General features: G+C 43.6%; 1 protein-coding gene across 5 annotated transcripts; it reads right to left on the bottom strand.

Annotated features, from left to right (window-relative positions):
- Nucleotides 1-1,178: 1,178 nt before the first annotated feature.
- Nucleotides 1,179-19,284, bottom strand: LOC148517302 (uncharacterized). Of its 5 annotated transcripts, none has more exons than XM_088478878.1 (7): nt 19,196-19,284; nt 17,730-17,778; nt 16,601-16,707; nt 11,098-11,174; nt 10,885-10,982; nt 10,359-10,755; nt 1,179-2,788 (listed from the first exon to the last, which is right to left on the bottom strand). In XM_088478878.1, exons 4-7 carry the CDS (start codon nt 11,129-11,131, stop codon nt 1,545-1,547), a joined length of 1,773 nt encoding a protein of 590 aa, XP_088335004.1. In that variant the 5' UTR covers nt 11,132-11,174; nt 16,601-16,707; nt 17,730-17,778; nt 19,196-19,284; the 3' UTR covers nt 1,179-1,544. The 5 variants fall into 5 exon arrangements, with proteins under 5 accessions (XP_088335004.1, XP_088335006.1, XP_088335003.1 ...); XM_088478880.1 differs by having other exon boundaries at nt 19,260-19,276; XM_088478877.1 differs by lacking the exon at nt 16,601-16,707.
- Between the last annotated feature and the right edge of the window lie 97 nt (nt 19,285-19,381).

Here is a 19,381-nt window from a genome sequence, read left to right as displayed (position 1 = left end):
TTCTCGAATATATGAAGCTGCATCTCTTATGTGAGCTACATAAGACATCTGATCCCAAGAGGCATCTGAGGGATAAGATTCTTCAAGGGTGCCCAGCTCTCAATTGTTTTAGCCACCCATGCAGTAGCCATGGTTGGGCAAGTAATGGCATTTGAAAGAGAGTACACAGATTTAAGGCCAGTTTCAATCTTTCTATCTATAGGGTCCTTCAGTGAGGAAACTGTAGGGATAGGTAATGTAGCACTTTTAATCAAATGCATAACATGGCAATCAACTGCTGAGGGAGTCTCCCATCTTGTACAATGAGCTGGAGGTAAAGGATAACAAGAGGTCAGGCGTTTTTGGGGCTGAAACCTCTTACTAGGAATCTGCCAAGCTGCTGCCATGTGCTCAACTAGTTGATCCGAGAGCGGAAACTCTGCTGAAGCCACGTTTTATCATTTAAATAGTGGGTGCTTTGATGTGGGGGCGGGCTCATCTTCTCTTTGTAAGATAGATCTAACTGCTCGCACCAAAGCAGGTATATTAATTTTAGACTCTATGCTTCTTCCCCCGAAGGAGACTCCGCAGTAGAGATCAGTATCTTCTGCCTCCTCAGATGACAGCTGCGTGGACTGTGAAGATAACACAGGACGCTTAGTAGACTTAAGCTGGATACACACTATACAGATATATCTGCAGATGATTGTTCATACACACTGAATGGCCATCTGCTTCTAGCCGTGGGTCCCAGCAGCCAAGCGGCGTGTCCCACCCCCCTCCTTGGCGGCTGCCGCTGTGTACGGGCAGTATGCAGACCGCCAGTACACACTTGCTGATGGACAGGTATGTCTGCAGACATATCTATCCATCAGCTGTGCAGCACAGCCAATGCGATATGTCTGAGAACTATGTGGATCACAGACATATCGCAGGTACACACTTGGCGATGGCCAGCAGATATTGGCCAATCAATTGATCGGCCAATATATCAGTCAGTGTGTACCTAGCTTCACTGGGTAGCGGCTTCCCACCTTGGAACATATTTTGAAAGGCTGTAGAGGTAGCCACCAGACTCTGTACTGAGTGTCTACCCATGGAGAATGCATAGGAGGTACCTGTATTGCTTTTACCTGTTGTGGCAACACCATAGCGGCGACCCGCCTTACCTGTCCCCTTAGAATCTGTGTTGCAGTCTAAGTCTGTCCATGGAACTGGCTAGCAATGTCCACGGGATGCCCGCCGAGAGCACAAGGCGGAGCTGACGTTGTGGTGCCCATAGGGGTGTTGGAGCGGCAGCACAGACATCCCACAGTCTGCTGCTGCCCGCTCAGAAGCATAAAAAATAAAGAAAAATGATAAAAGCTTTTGGACTGCATGAAACATCCCAGTTAAAATGGTGACCCGACTCCGGCCAGGCATCAACGAAATTGAAGTGCCTCTGTCTCGGGGCAAGGTATTGGGAAAAGGACCGTTGCATCCTGGGAGCAAAGCTTTAACTGTCTGGTGCTCGGTCCTCAACTACCACCTACATCCCAAGGTCTCCCCTATGGGCCCTGAAGAAATTATTTCTCATCTGTGTGATATCTCTGATGTGTAACAAGATGTGATTTCTGTTTAAAACATTTCCCACACTCAGGACATGGAAATGGTTTTTCACCTGTGTGATTTCTCTGATGTGTAACAAGATGTGATTTCTGTTTAAAACATTTCCCACACTCAGGACATGGAAATGGTTTTTCACCTGTGTGATGTCTCTGATGTGTAACAAGATGTGATTTATTTGAAAAACATTTCTCACACTCAGAGCATGAATATAGCCTCTCACCTGTGTGACTGCTCTGATGTGTAACAAGATGTGATTTCAGTGTAAAACATTTCCCACATTCAGAGCATGGAAATGGTTTCTCACCTGTATGACTTCTCTCATGTGTAAAAAGAGCTATTTTATATGTAAAACATTTCCCACACTCAGAACATGGAAATGGCCTCTCACCTGTGTGACTTCTCTGATGTGTATCAAGAGCTAATTTATAGGTAAAACATTTCCCACACTCAGAACATGGAAATGGTTTCTCACCTGTGTGACTTCTCTGATGTGTAACAAGATATGATTTATGTGTAAAACATTTTCCACATTCAGAGCATGGAAATGGTTTCTCACCTGTGTGAGTTCTCTGATGTGTCACAAGAGCTGATTTACAGGTAAAACATTTCCCACACTCAGAACATGAAAATGGTTTCAAACCTGTATGGACTCGATAATGTGTAACAAGACCCGACTTCTCTATAAAACATTTCCCACATTCAGAACACGGAAATGGTCTCTCACCTGTGTGAGTTCTCTGATGGATACCAAGTTTGCTCTGCTGCGCAAAACATTTCCCACACTCAGAACATGCTAATGTTCTCTCACGTGTATGAAGCTTTATATGTCTAGTAAGATATCTTTTCAGTGTAAAACAGTTCCCACACTCAGAACATAGAAAAGGCCTCTCAGCTGCATGAACTTTCTTCTGATGTACAGAAAGACTGATCTGCTTGGTAAAACTTTTCCCACATTCAGAACATAACAATGGTTTATCAGCTGTGTGATCTGAGCTGTGTGTAACACTACTGGGAGTATCAGGGGAGCATTCCCCATGGTTAGAGGGATCAGATGAGATATCTGCACTGTGAGATGCTGGATGTATACTGGGGGTAATGGGGTTTTCTCCTGGAGAGTCCTGTGACAAGTTATCGGCTAGGTTACAATCTGAAGATAATATGAGATGTCTCCCCGAGTTATTCCTGCTGCTGTGTCCATCTGCTGGGAACAGAAAAATTATATGGGAATTAGCATCACTTCAGAACTATACGATACTGTATAACTATAATAAGACATGCCCGGCTGTACCCCAACATCTCCATACTGTGTAACTATAAGACGTGCCTGGCTGTAGCCCAACATCTACATACTGTGTAACTATTATAAGATGTACCTGGCTCTACCGCAACATCTCCTACTGTGTAACTATAAGACAAACCCAGCTGTACCCCAACATCTCCATACTGTGTAACTATAAGACGTGCCCGGCTGTACCCCAAAATCTCATACTGTGTAACTATAAGACATGCCCGGCTGTACCCCAACATCTCATACTGTGTAACTATAAGACATGCCCGGCTGTACCCCAACATCTCCATATTGTGTAACTATAAGACGTGCCCGGCTGTACCCCAACATCCCCATACTGTGTAACTATATGTGCCCGACTGTACCCCATCATCTCTATACTGTGTAACTAAGATGTACCAGGCTGTACCCCAACATCTCCACACTGTGTAACTATAAGACATTCCTGGCTGTACCCCAACATCTCCATATTGTGTAACTATAAGAAGTGCCCGGCTGTACCCCAACATCCCCATACTGTGTAACTACATGTGCCCGACTGTACCCCAACATCTCTATACTGTGTAACTAAGATGTACCAGGCTGTACCCCAACATTTCCATACTGTGTAACTATAAGACGTGCCCGGCTGTACCCCATCTCATACTGTGTAACTAAGATGTACCAGGCTGTACCCCAACATTTCCATACTGTGTAACTATAAGACGTGTCCGGCTGTACCCCAACATCTCATACTGTGTAACTATAAGACATGCCTGGCTGTACCCAAACATCTCCATACTCTGTAACTATAATAAGACGTTCCCAGCTGTATCCCAACATCTCCATACTGTGTAACCATAATAAGACATGCCCGGCTGTACCCCAACATCTCATACAGTCAGTGTTATTTCCAAGTTTCAGTTGTGAATGTAGAAGTCAGATAGCAAATAGGTAACTGTGACCGGATAACCTTGCCTACGCCAACAGCCACAGATATTTTTTTGATCCCACTGGATCTTGGGGGGGGATCCCATTTCAATCTTGGATCTTGTAGGGATTCCCTCTTACCATCAGTAACCACCTGTTACTGACTCTGCCCACTGTGCCATTGGCATGCAACTTTGCTGCCACCACCAAGATCTTGGACTGGCACCTGAAAAGCACTTCTCTCAGGCTCCTACATCGGCACCTGAACTGCCTCTGCTGCATATGCTTAGACTAGCTGCAGCCACACCTCCTGACTGGTGTTGGCTGATACCCACTGGTCCCTCGCAATGGACCAGGCCCAGCAGGGTAGCTGGCAGCGGGTTTGAACTCGGAGACACTGGGCTCAAATTAAAGCAGTCAGAAAATGGAATAGCGCTTGGTGCAATTCTGATGTCGCAGGATACAGATGAAGTCATCTCAAAGTCAAGATGTTTATTGCTCAAATAGTTTTAAAAAAGACATTTCCCCTTGGGAGTATCACAGCATACAGATGATATGGCAGTTCATACCTTCTTGATGTTCAAAAAAATTCAAACGAAACAGGCTCACATGCCTTCTTTTATCTTACTCCAATACACAATACCACAAGGGGTTAGTGCACCCTGTAGTTATTACCTGATCAAGTGCATTTGCCTTGCATGCACAAGGCATGCTCAACTTTAACATTGTCCCTAATGGACAGTGGTGAGTGCTTACTCCTCTATGCCTGAGCCCACCTGTCGTCATTTTAGACGCCCAGGTGCCGGCATGTTTGGGATGAGAAAAAACTTCCCTACGATATGTACTTCCAGGATTCTGCTGAGGGGGACTTGGCCACCTTTTCTACCTGAATCTGGGCTCCAGAACAAGGCAGACAAGATCCCCAGCCAGTAGTCTCCTGGTCACTTTGGAGCTCGCTGAAAATAATTAGCTGACTGCACTGGCCAGTTCCCCATGCACCTCTTTCAGGCATGAGGCTGCATGGGGGGGGGGGGGGGGGGACAGTCCATTTTTCTCTGGAAGTGGCTGGGGATCCAGCAGCCCACAGAGAGCTCTACATCCCCCGGACTTCCAGGGAAACACAGGTAAGTGCAATTTATTGAAAATGTATTTAAACATTTTTAACAAATGCATTGCACACACACATACATACATTATTATATATATATATATATATATACAGATAGCCAAGGTGCGGCACTCGCGGCATAATCTCAATGGATAAACGATACGTGACACACAATTAGTCAACGTTTCAGTTCTTTACTGAACTTTTTTCAAGATCTTGAGTCAGTTCAGCAGTCCTTTGAAGCCCATTTCAGTGGGAAGCCTGGTCTGGCTTCTTTGCGTGCACACCACAGACACTGGTGAGCATAGGCCAATTCGGCAACCTGCATATCTGGTCTCATCAGAGGCGCAGGTGAAAATCTACAATGAGGTGCAGGAGATGTTAGTGCTAGGTGTAACAGTCCCTGGCCTGCCTCCATTGTATTGGTTCCCAAGATGGACCGTACCACGTGGTTTTGTGTAGATATCTGCCGGTTGAATGAGGTAACCAAATCTGATACTTATTCCTTACCCCGCATTGATGTGTTGTTAGACGAGTTGGCAGGAGCAAAATACATCTCCACTTTTGAATTGAGCAAGTGGCATTGGCAGATAGCAATGACCCCCGAGGCTTAAAAGCGATCTGCCTTCATCACCTCATTTGGCTTGTTAAGAGTTCAAGACCATCTGGGATGAAGAATGCGCCAGCCTCCTTCCAGAGCATTGTCGATGACATACTGAAGGGGTACGGAGATTTTGCTTAGGCCTACTTGGATGACCGCCATCTTCAGTGGAACTTGTGAAGATCACCTGAGGCATGTGGGGCTGGTGTTAAAAAGGATTCGGTGGGCAGGTCTGACCATCAGGGCAGACAAGTGCCAAATGGGGATGTACAGTACCTGGGGCACTGTGTGGGAGGTAAGGTGAAGCCTGAACCAGCGAAAGTAGAGACTGGCCCCGCCCACAACCCAGAGATAGGCCCTGGCCTTATTAAAAATGGCAGGGTACTACTGATGCTTTATCCCTGACTTCAGTTCTGTAGCCAAAACCCTTATAGATTTGACTAAGAAGAAGCTCCCCAAGGTAGTTGACTGGACACACTCTTGTGAGCTGGAATTTCAGTCATTTAAAATGTCTCTGGTACAAGAGCTCCAGTACTGCTGGTGCCAGACTACAGTAAGAATTTTGTTGTACAGACTGAATGGTCACAGTACGGACGGAGAAGTACTGAGCCAGAAGGGACCAGATGGGCAGGAGCATCTTGTGGCCTATTTAAGAAGGAAACTGCTACAGCAGGAGGTTTCAACTTAAATATATTCACAGTTGTGGATGAAACGCATCGCTGTCCGCATCAATTGGTGTCCACATTATCTTCTATAATTTTCCTATGGTGAGCCACGAATTGGGACTATTCTCCTTTATTAACCAAGAAGGACAAGGGTCAGATTATTGCCTGAAATTACACTGGCCCTTGAAGCCGGCGGGTCCTGCAGCCCTCAGCACGCCGCTTAGAGACTGGGAGCCCGAGCGGCTATATTTGTGAAGCCGGTGGGTCCTGCAGCCTAAGCACGCCGCTTAGAGACCGGGAGCCCGGGCAGCTATATTTGTGAAGCCGGTGGGTCCTGCAGCTCGAGCACGCCACTTAGAGACCTGGAGCCCGAGCGGCTATATTTGTCAAGCCGGTGGGTCCTGCAGCTCGAGTACGCAGCTTAAAGACAGGGAGTCTGAGCGGATAGATTTGTGAAGCTGGCGGGTCCTACAACCCAGAGCACGCTGCTTAGAGACCAGGAGCCGGAGCGGCTATATTTGTGAAGCCGGTGGGTCCTGCAGCCCGAGCACGGCGCTTAGAGACCAGGAAGCTATATTTGTGAAGCCGGTGGGTCCTGCAGCTCGAGTATGATGCTTAGAGACCAGGAGCCTGAGCGGCTATATTTGTGAAGCCGGTGGGTCCTGCAGCTCGAGCACGCAGCTTAAAGACAGGGAGTCTGTGCTGATATATTTGTGAAGCCAGTGGGTCCTGCAGCCCGAGCACGCTGCTTAGAGATGGGGAGCCCGAGCGGCTATATTTGTGACAGTTGCCGGCAAAAAAGCTTAGAGGAGGCGGGTCCTGCAGCTCAAGTACGCCGTGATCGGGAACCACAGAGACTAAAAATCTGTGACAGCCGCGGATGTACTACACTGAAGTCCAGACTCAGTGCGGCAACAATATACAGCCATCCAGCGCTTATCTGGTTTTCCTTGTGTCGGCTAAGTAAGGAGTAGGTAACCCATTAAACTTCTTCTGAAATATTAAGAGAGAGATATGGTCACCTTAAGGAAATACATGGGATCATTTCATGACTTTGGACATTGTCTTTTGAATCTCATCTAATTGAGAAACTATTTTTATTATTAATTTTTTATGTGGTTCCTGTGTTGAATTTACTAATCTGATTATCAGTGTAGGATAATCCTTTATGAGATGACTTCATGCCATGTCATTCTTTTAGCAACATTGTAGTTATTTGTGTTTATTTTCTAATCCTCAATATAAGGGGACATTCCAATTAGGTGCTAATTGCGAGTAGCGAGTTTGTTTCATGAAACTCACAGACTTTGCACAAATGCGCGCTCCCGAGAATTCTCCAATCCAATGAAAAATGCCTATTCACGGTGCTCGCAGTGGAGGGGTGCGAACTGACTGCCAAATGCGACGTAAGAGAAGTGCATGAAAAAGTGGGGAGACCATCCTGGACCACCCAAAATTGATAATTTTTTTAGCAGGACCGTATAGGGCTGTTTGTGGGCATAAGGAAAGTACTGAAGGCCTTTAAATGGTGTGAAATGGCTGATTTGTGTTCTTGTTTAAAAAGATGCAAAAAAAATGATAAAAAAGCAAACTTTTTTGTTTAATCTCAAATTAATTAAATGAAAATTGCAAAAAAAGTAGGAAACACGGAGATTTTGGGCTACATTGTGGAAACTAAAAAATTGTAAAAAAAAATGAAGTAAACAATTATTTTTCAATAAAAAAAAAAACTAATTACATTTGGGGTTCCTAAACTAACGAAAAAGTTAATTTTGGGGTAATTTGAGGCCATTTTTTTACCCTCAAAAATGACGTAATTATTGGACTAATTAAGCTAACTTGAAATTTCCAAATGCCTGATTAGTCATTAGGGGGGATGTCCAAGGGGTTCTTAAAATAAAGATTTTCCTTTCCATCTCTCACCCTCAGGGAGGTGCAAATGGAAAAATGCAAATTTACTCTGGTTCAGTGCAAGTTGCTAATTGGATTGCAAAATTAATTAGCTGTGCTAATTCGAAGAGAAAACAGCAAATTGCACCTCGCAATTAACAAATAATTAGATTAACCCCTAAGTATTTATTACAAATAAACTAAAAAATATTTTTCAGAATTGATAAGAGCCTCTGACTGATATGAAATGACCAGAGGAGTTTTTTTAATTTTCTGTTGCTTTTGTGGGGGTCACAATATAAATGACTGCAGCAGGTGATTTCCCCATTGGTCTGACTCGGGCGCTAGAATAATTTGTGTCTTTCCAGGAGGTGGGGTACGCCACAATTGAAAAGGAATGCTTGAAAATTGCTTGGACTATGAAGAAGCTAAAGCTCCATTTGTATGGCCGGTAATTTACTGTGGTGACTGATCACAACCCTTTAAAGTGTCTACAACACACCACAGGGGAAATTGGCAGACTGTTGCGGTGGAGCCTTGCAGGAGGCTGCTCTTAATTTCAGAGGGATGGCCCTGATTCAGAGCGAGCGCTCTGTCAGGGCGTACGGCACTGAATCAGGGCCAGAGTGCAGGCATGGTCTATACATTATATCACACACAGGTCATACTAGCTGTACCCTGCTGTGTCCTCACACTCTCCATATCTCCATCTCAGTATGTGTAACAGAGTGCAGACATGGTCTATACATTATATCACACACAGGACATACTAGCTGTATCCTGCTGTGTCCTCACACTCTCCGGATCTCCATCTCAGTATGTGTAACAGAGTGCAGGCATGGTCTATATATTATATCACACACAGGACATACTAGCTGCACCCTGCTGTGTCCTCACACTCTCCATATCTCCATCTCAGTATGTGTAACAGAGTGCAGGCATGGTCTATATATTATATCACACACAGGACATACTAGCTGCACCCTGCTGTGTCCTCACACTCTCCATATCTCCATCTCAGTATGTGTAACAGAGTGCAGGCATGGTCTATACATTATATCACACACAGGACATACTAGCTGTATCCTGCTGTGTCCTCACACTCTCCGGATCTCCATCTCAGTATATGTAACAGAGTGCAGGCATGGTCTATACATTATATCATACACAGGACATACTAGCTGTATCCTCACACTCTCCATATCTCCATCTCAGTATGTGTAACAGAGTGCAGGCATGGTCTATACATTATATCACACACAGGACATACTAGCTGTACCCTGCTGTGTCCTCACACTCTCCATATCTCCATCTCAGTATGTGTAACAGAGTGCAGGCATGGTCTGTACATTATATCACACACAGGTCATACTAGTTGCATCCTGCTGTGTCCTCACACTCTCCGGATCTCTATCTCAGTAAATGTAAAATAACCAGTTTGTATCTCTCTAGGAATTAATATCTTTACTGGAGGTTAGATACGCTCTAGCCTCTAAGGGGATCTACTGGAACATGCACAATGGAACAGAAAAATCCACATTTTTAACAATCGGGATCCACCATTGCTCTCGCTGTGGACCTCCAGGCAGAAAATTTAATACTTTCCTAAAAGATATTTATACAGGTCTGGTTCATATCTCTGGTAAAACAGAATAAAATCAGTACAAGAAATCACATGCAAAGATGTTATTACCATTAGTGATCATTGATCATGTCAGGCAGTAGTGGTCAGGAAGGATCATGGGTAATACCCCATTGAAGGGCATGGGGAGGACCATCGACAAAGGTCATTTTTGTAGTGGACAGTAAAGAACATAAGTAGCTTGTAGCAGACAAAGATATGATGAGTGTGGGGAGGAGACTGGTCAGATCTCTGGGCTGGTAACACACAGTGACATGATGTGAGGGGGAGAGCAGGAGTATAATAGGGGCTGATGGCTCCTGATGTATGAGATACACCAGAGAGTGTGGGGAGGAGACTGGTCAGATCTAAGAGCTGGAAACATACAGTGACATGATGTGAGGAGGAGAGCAGGAGTACAATAGGGACTGATGGCTGCTGATGTATGAGATACACCAGAGAGTGTGGGGAGGAGACTGGTCAGATCTCTGGGCTGGTAACACACAGTGACATGATGTGAGGGGGGACAGCAGGAGTATAATAATGGCAGATGGCTCCTGCTTCCCCCCCTGTGCATATACATTTTACTCATTAGTTTGTACTGACAGAGGAGGGTGTAGGATAATAGATTGCTGTAGTGACTGAACAGAGTATGTGACTCTTTTCTGAGATAAGTGTTTATTACTCACCTGTGTTGATATCTCCAGGGATTTCCTCCTCTTTACACTTCTGATCACCCCTCACATATGTCTCTTCTTCTCCCTCTGTATCTTCTACCTTTATATCAGTCATATACGTCTCTTCTTCTCCCTCTATATCTTCTGTCTTCATATCAGTCACATAGGTCTCTTCTTCTCCCTCTATATATTCTGCCTTCATATCAGTCACATACGTCTCTTCTCCCTCTATAACTTCTACCTTTATATCAGTCACATACGTCTCTTCTTCTCCCTCTGTATCTTCTTCCTTCATATCAGTCACATACGTCTCTTCTTCTCCCTCTATATCTTCTGCCTTCATATCAGACACATACGTCTCTTCTTCTCCCTCTGTATCTTCTACCTTAATATCAGCAAGATCTTCACTCTAAATGACCCATAAAATAATCAAGTCTAATTTAATTGAGAATAAACAGTAAAATAATCTGTGTATAATACACACACAGATTCTCTATAGATCATATAGTCACAATCACTTTGGTATACTGGTATCTACCTGATGCTCCTGTGGGGTCCTGTGACTCTCCTCTGTACAATCCGGTGAATAAAGATGATGGGGACATCTCTCTGTGGTATTTCTAATACTGGGTCCATCTATAGGAAACACAGTGACTGAGTAAATTGTATATATGTGCTCATCAGGTAATGTGTGTATATAGGGCTCCCATACCTGCTCTACCCTGTACAATAAATGACAGTCACCTCTTACCCAGTGATGTGAGGGGCCGGTGATTCTCCATCATCACGTCCTTGTACAGACCCGTGTTCCTCTATATATACCCTCTCCTGCATGGAGACATAGACAGTGACATCCTGACACCTTATAGGAACCTGACACACACAATGATATAGTCATCACCCAGACACATCCCCTAGTTGTACTGTCATGTATTATTACTAGATATAAGTGATGTCACTGTGACACTCCCATATCCCCTCACCTCCCCAGTCATGTCCCTGTATTATTACTATATATAAGTGATGTCACTGTGACACTCCCAGATCCCCTCACCTCCCCAGTCATGTCCCTGTATTATTACTATAGATATAAGTGATGTCACTGTGACACTCCCAGATCCCCTCACCTCCCCAGTCATGTCCCTGTATTATTACTATAGATATAAGTGATGTCACAGTGACACTCCCAGATCCCTTGACCTCCCCAGTCATGTCCCTGTATTATTACCAGTGCTATTTTGGTAGAAAAATAGGTGGGTGGAACCATTCTTGGGGGAAGGGGCTGTGGGCAATCTGGGCAGAGCTAAAATTGGAGTGGGGCATCAGCTGGTGTGTAACCAATTTTTTTTTTAAATTTGAAGTTTGGGCTGTGGGTAGGGAGTGCTGGACCAAGCTGGTATGCAGGGCAGGAAGGGCTGGACTAAGAGGAAGTGCAAAACAGGGTGGGCTGGATCTATTGGAGGCACAGGGATGTCTAGACATGGTGCGAGGGTGGCAAATGAAAGGGAAGGTTGGAACTTAATGGGGGACACAGGGCAGGGAAGGCTGGATGGGGGAGCCACATGGTAGGGAATGCTGGACTGGAGGGCACATGGTAGGGAAGGGTGGACCTGGGTGGGCACATTACAGGGAATGCTGTACAAATGGGGGGAGGGCAGGGAACACTGGTCTGTGAGGGAACGCTGGACTGGGGGCAGGGAGCACAGGGCAAGGAACACTGTAACTGACCTCTGGACTGGGGGGTGATAGGTACCAGACCCGCATCCGTCCAGGAATGACAGCCATCAGTGGCGGCTCCGGTTGTTAGCACTCTGCAGGTCAGTATGTGTTTGACAGTGCACTGCGCTCTGTGCAACACTGCCACCCCTTCCCTCCCCCCTCACTTTTCCTTCATCATAAAGCTTCCTCACCAGTGGCTGGGTGGAGGGTGGGGATGTCCTCTGGAGCCAACCACATACAAATCCCATAATTCCCACGATGTATGTGTTACCTAAGGTGCACAAAAGTGTTACGAAATCCCCCGGGAAGACCTATCATAGTGGGGACGGATAGTTTGACTTCCAACCTGTCATCACTCATAGATGGTATTTTACAGCCATTGGTAATTGCTAATCCATCTTAAGAGATACAGGTGACATTTTGGAGGAAAATAATGATTTTGTGTGGGCAGAAGATATCTGGTTGGCTTCGGCCGATGTTACGTCCCTATATACTTGTATATTACATGTAAAAGGCCTAGAGGCGATAAAATGGTCTTTGGAGAAAATGGAGTTATCATCAGAAAGGAAGGATTTTGTGTTGTTAGCCATTAAGTTTATTTTAGAAAATAATTATTTTCTTTTTAATGGCAAATTTTTTCTCCAACGCACAGGGACAGCTATGGGGACTAAGTTTGCCCCAAGCTATGCCAATCTGTTCATGAGGTTCTTTGAAGAGACTCATGTGTACAGTGGCATAGCTTGGGGCACAAACCTCATTAAATGGTACCGTTACATCGATGATGTGATGCTGCTATGGAAAGGTACAGAAGATGATCTCGTCCAATTCTTTTCATACCTGGATGTGAATGATGTAAATGTGCATCTCACTTTGACATACAGTCAATTGGAGATACATTTCTTAGATTTGACTGTTTACATAGAGGAGAATAAGATTCACACAAAAACCTATAAAAAATCCACGGATATCAATTCCTTTATTCCAATAGATAGTCAAAATCACAGGCAGTGGTTAAAAGAAGTACCAAAAAGTCAATTTCTAAGTGTTAAGCGTAATTGCAGCAGAGAGGATATACACAAAGATCAAATTTCTCAGATGAAAAATGACTTTTTAATTAAGGGGTACGAATCAAAAGGTCTGGATAAGGCTATACAAGAGACAATGGAGAAAGAGAGATCGAATTTATATGGTATTAACAGGGTAAAGAAAGATGACAGTAAAAATGATAGGCTTAAATGGGCTATGATTACTGGTTATGATTCACAACATAAACTAGTAGAAAAAATCTTTCGGAAACATTGGCACCTTTTACAAAGGGATCCTGTATTACGAGAAGTAATCCCAGACCATCCTACTTTTATTTATCGTAAATCTAAGAATTTTAAGAACTTCTTGGTAAAAAGCATGTTACCTATACCAACAAGGAACCTTGGCCCTCATTCAGAGCCGTACGCTCTGAGCAGAGCGCACGCTCTGAATGAGGGCCGGGCTCCATGAAAATGGAGCGTCCTCCTGGACGCTCGTATAGCTGTGGGTCACCACCCACAGGCTATACGAGCGTGCATTGTGATGGCCGCGATGGTCGTGACCATCGAAATTGCGAGCCGGAGCCTGTGGTTGAGGTTTTCAACCGCAAGCTCCGGAGTGATTTTGGCTCTATCAGAGCCAAAATCACTCCCACTGACATCACTAGTGATGTCAGTGGGCCGGCTTCTGACGGGAGGCGTTCCCGTGGGAACGCCCCCGTCAGGGAGGCACGCCCCCGGAACGCCCACCAAAGGGGGCGTGCTGTCAATCAACATTGACAACACGCCCCCTTTGATCGGACACAACGAGCGAAGGACTTTCCTTCGCTCGTCGCGTCTGGCGCATGCGCATGACGGAGCTCCCTCCGTCGTGCGCATGCTCAGTCCATAACATCGACCCACTTGCGGGCGGACAGCCGCTCGCGAGTGGGTCTGAATCAGGCCCCTTGTACGGACAAAGGGTTTCCATCGGTGTGGATTGTGTATGGGCTGTAGGCATGTCAAGGATAACAACATGAAACATACAGAAGTACAGATCAATGGTGTAAATTTTAAAATACAAGATTTTATAACATGTAACACATCAAATGTAATTTATCTTGTAGAATGTGTTGTGGATTGGTGTATAATGGACGGACCACAAGACCTTTAAAAGTGCGACTTTCCGAACACCTTAGGAACATCAAAAAAGGACTTACCACACATTCTCGGTCTAATCATTTTAAAATCACACGATTGTTCAGTTTCACATATCAAACGTTTTTTAGGATTGATACATGTGAAAGCGTCCTGGAGGGATAAAAATGTCGAACAAAATCTTGCTAAAACGGAGATGAAGACTATATTTAAACTTAAAACCCTCCATCCAAGAGGACTCAATCAAGATTTTGAGTTAAAATGGTTTTTATGAAGTGTTTCAATTTTTTATTCTTAATCCTAATTATTGCTATTAATATTATTTTTATTAGTAATTATTCACATCCAATTGAGTTTTAATGTGTTAAACTACTATCTGTTCTTAATATGGGATATCACTTTTAAGGTCCAGTTGTATATTGTTAAAGATCTGATTTACCTAATACTAACACTTGATTCTGTCTAATAGATTCATCCAAACTTGTGACCATTCCGTTTTCAAAAAGAGAAACTACATCTCCCAGAATCCACTATGTTTTAAACGGAAGTTACGTTGGAGACTTGTAGAATACTCGGTCTGGGACTGTGTCTAAAAGGAAAAGACTACATCTCCCAGAATCCTTTGGAGTTGGATTACAGCTTCCGGTGGAGACCCGGAGATGGTGTTCTGACGACCCGCGATCATGTGGACTACGCGTGTGCAGTCGGTCCCACTTTGTTATGGGGAGGAAGGCAGCGGGGACTAAGTGGATAAAGGAGGGTCCGCTGTTAACCAGCAGAGAAGAAGGAGGAGTCATTTTCGTGCGGACCGGAAGTAGCGAAGACGCCATCTTTTGGATTCCAGGGAGACTGGTATATAAACTGGAAACTCAGCAATTTACCTTCATGCCTTGATAAAGAGACTCAGTCTCGAAACGCGTTGGATAGAAGGGGACATTCTCACTTGGACTACTGCATGTTGCGAACATACTGGAGGTAGGTGCGGAGAGGTGTTTAGTTATTTGGACATGTGTTTGGGATCCGGACCCAATTACCTCCACACCATATTTATACCTCAGCTGTTCACATTGCAGTTTATATCCCTCTGAGAATGTTTTATATGTTTTAATGCTTTTTGTCATTATAATAAATTTATTTTTATGGAAAAACTTTGCAATACCCATTGTTGATTATGGAGGAATGAAAAGATACCTTTATAAGTGGAGGACAACTTACAGTTTTATGAGTACTGGTACACTTCTCTGCTTTCAAGTATTCTGTTTGAAACTAAAGATACCTTTATATGTTTTGCACCGCTTGATAGGACTGTAAGTTAGATAGATCAAAGATATCATTATAGGAGTGTACCCATCTCTATATTCAGTGAGTTGGGGTATGCCTCATCTTTCTCTTTCTTCAAATTAAGTCTTGAAGAAACAGTGTATATTATAATTTTTAAGAACATCTCACACTGACGTCATATATATACCCTTTTTCCCTATATCTGCGGGACCTCTGGTAAAGACAAAGAGAGGACCTTAGGACTGACGTCTATAACTGCATTTATACGGATAAGTATATTTATTCTTTCCACTGTTCACAAAAGTACTATACACAAGCAGCGCCATTTTTCAATATTCTTGAACACCCAACCACATACAGTTCGCACTGCACGAGCTGGTCCTGACAGTCATCTAGATTGAGGTACAGCCTCAGCATTTCAAAAAACTGCCGACTGCGAGCCAATCACAGCTCACAGGCCGGCAGCCGCTCCTGATTGGCTGCTGGTCAATGAGCTATGATTGTCTCATGGCTGGCAGCTTATCTGAAATGCTGCGGCTGTCCCTTTCTTCTTGATGATTGCCATTGTAGCATGGCTGCCGGTCCGGGGCCAATTACTCGTTTTTGCAAGTGCCACTAAAATCCTCTTTGCAGACAGGTTCAGGAACACCGTACCCGATGACGTAAATTTGCTAAAGAGCTTCAGGAAGTGTGTTCCTGACCGTTCCCCCTGAAAAATATCACTGATTATTACTATAGATGTAAGGGATGTCACACTGACACTTCCAGATCCCCTCACCTCCCCAGTCATGTCCCTGTATTATTACTATAGATATAAGTGATGTCACTGTGACTCTCCCAGATCCTCTCACTTCCGGAGTCATGTCCCTGTATTATTACTGTAGATATAAGGGATGTCACACTGACACTTCCAGATCCCATCACCTCCCCAGTCATGTCCCTGTATTATTACTATAGATATAGGTGATGCCACTGTGACACTCCCCAGGATTTAGGGTCGATTCAATTAGACATGACAGTCGCATCCACAAGTATTATGTTAGTATTAGTATCCACAGTTATATGCCACACTTACGGTGCCACCACACTCACATAAATATCCACGGTTGTGGGGTTAGATCGGGCCATGAGCGGAGCAGGTTGCGGGTAAGTTGGTTTGCGATTTCATGCCGTCGCAGCGGTAACTCACCCCTTTGCGTCTAATTGAATCAAAGCCATAGTATTTCCAGTCATTTCACTCGTCTTTGTCTTTAATATAGCATATACACTAGATAAGCTCACTTATCTAGTGTATACAAAAAACAGGGATCATACTTAAACGTGCACCACCGAAAGATGTACTTTGAAATCTGAGAGCTCTCATGGTAAAGGTTGTTTTAAATTACAAAAAAACCCTCTATTTACTCAGGTAGTTACTGTAAGAGGCAATAGGTGTATGTGTGTGTGTAGGTGGTCGGGTGATAAGTGAGGGGTTATATTTTGCAACAAAGGTTAGTTTCTTTTTATCACTCTATATCAGCTCTAAGAAATATGGTGATAGAGAATCAGGCCTTAGTCACATCCCCATCTAACAGCACTAGTAATACATGTGTCCTGTTATTCCCTAATAACTACAGGGATATTACAGCTAGTGCTCCATCTACCACTGATCTGTATTATTGTATTACTGAGAATCAGACCTTAGTCACATCTCCATATAACACCACTAGTAATACATGTGTCCTGTTATTCCCTAATAACTACAGGGTTATTACAGCTAGTGCTCCATCTACCACTGATCTGTATTATTGTATTACTGAGAATCAGACCTTAGTCACATCTCCATCTAACACCACTAGTAATACATGTGTCCTGTTATTCCCTAATAACTACAGGGTTATTACAGCTAGTGCTCCATCTACCACTGATCTGTATTATTGTATTACTGAGAATATTAGTGGTATTGGCCAAGCAAGAGGAAATTGTTACCTACATGTGCATATAAATTGGCTAAAAGTGTATGGGATGTACTAAGGGCCACATCTGTGAGGGAACCTGGCAATCGGGTCCCTTGTTTCACCCTCGTCTACCGTATACCCAGAGGCCAGACTTTGTGAGGGAGAAAAGAACCATACTAATATAATGTTCTTTATTGCGTTATTTATTAATGTGTGATATCCTGTACAAGGAGACGGCTGTGAGATGGGAATAATAATAAATCACAGGATATTGATAATCTTACCTGTGGGAATGTTCTTATGTCCACTTCAGGTGTCTGCAATCATCAGAGTCTGAGTTGGGAGCACAAGGAGAGAAATAGATAAAATATTATCAACACAGGTTGTTACCATATGATCAGAGCCCCCAACACTAAAGCTGGTTACACACACAGATATAGGGAGATATATATATATATATATATATATATATAAGGTTTAAGAAGACATGCGCCTGAGTGTAGTATTTAAAATAAAATAGTAACCGGTGCTCGTAAAAATAAATGTGCGTACTAGAGAAAATCTTTTAAGCTTATCTGAGGTCCAGAAATAAGTGGTCCACACTGGATGGGTTAAATGGGATGTCCGCTGGATCACCTTATAAAAAGCTTATACAAGCTCATGGGAGAGAGAGTATATATAGTGTAGTATTTCCTTACAATCAATAAAGTGATTATATATAGAGGCTGTCTTCTTAAACCTTTCTTCCAGAACCACTCCATCCGTTAGCCAAACGGACCCCAAGAAGACTGCTGCCGCCTTTCAATTAAGGATCAGTGACTTTACGGAAAATACCACACCTACAAATCACATATTGCACTAGATGCACGTTATTTATGTACAAATAATTTATTATCACGCTACTTAATTCAGTCTGAGGGAATCAGTATTTACTGTGCGCTGCCCCTATACATCTCTCACCTAAAAACACATATATATATATATACACATATATACACACACACACACACACATATATATATATATATATATATACATACATTTATATATAATCTTTTTTGTAGCCGATGCTTTATTACACAGAGGGAATCATCCTGCTTACACTTAGTGTGATTATATATATATATATATATATATATATATATATATATAAATTCCCCAAACCTCTGAGCACTGGGTAATGATATATATGTCTGACCATAAATGATACAGATAATCAGTATATACGTCTCCCATCACACAGCTGGTCAGTGCTGAGGGGTTATTGGCCCTGGTTAGACCAGGCTTTATATCCTCTTTCTGTTACTTTCTGTGTATTTCCTGACTTATTGCGCTATACGGATAACACCTCGGTCATTTCTTACTGACACTATTACAGGTTACGTGTTATTATTAGTAGGGTGAGTGCCCCAAAACATAGAGAGAACTTTCTGCTTCTGTTGTTACCTGTATAATGATAATGCAGCACCAGAGTCTGCTCCAGCTGTATATTAGTAACAACATGTTCTGCTCCACCTGTATTATACCCACACCGGGGTCTGCACCACCTGTAGAATGATAATGCAGCACCAGAGTCTGCTCCATCTGTATTATAGTATCAAAAGGTTATGCTCCACCTGTATTATACCAACACTGGCGTCTGCTATACCTGTATATACATAGTGCAGCACTAAAGGCTGCTCCAGCTGTATTGTAGTAACACCAGGGTCTGTTACACCTGTATTATATAGAACACTGGTGTCTGATATACCTGTATGATAATAATGAGGCACCACAGTCTGCTCCCCCTGTATGATACCAATAAATACCATCACCTGCTGCTTCTTCCTGCTGGGACCGTCACCCGGAAGCTGCAGTTATACAAGAAGACACGCCCCTCTATATAGCCACGCCCCTCTCTCTCCGTGTAGCTATGGCTACTGTCTGCCCCGCCCCT

Source organism: Taudactylus pleione, unplaced genomic scaffold, assembly GCF_031769625.1.
Source record: "Taudactylus pleione unplaced genomic scaffold, aTauple2 ptg000224l, whole genome shotgun sequence".
Lineage (NCBI taxonomy): Eukaryota > Metazoa > Chordata > Amphibia > Anura > Myobatrachidae > Taudactylus > Taudactylus pleione.
The sequence above is the reverse complement of the archived record's forward strand: the minus strand, read 5'-3'. Positions and strand labels throughout refer to the sequence as shown.

What these genes read in the sequence shown, in the direction of transcription:
- LOC148517302 (XM_088478878.1), bottom strand. Translation starts at nt 11,131, where the DNA reads ATGATGGAGAATCACCGGCCCCTCACATCACTGG. An exon ending in CCGGCCCCTCACATCACTGG is followed by an intron (nt 10,983 to 11,097) that starts GTAAGAGGTGAC and finishes TGTTTCCTATAG; the next exon opens with ATGGACCCAGTATTAGAAAT. An exon ending in GGACCCCACAGGAGCATCAG is followed by an intron (nt 10,756 to 10,884) that starts GTAGATACCAGT and finishes TGGGTCATTTAG; the next exon opens with AGTGAAGATCTTGCTGATAT.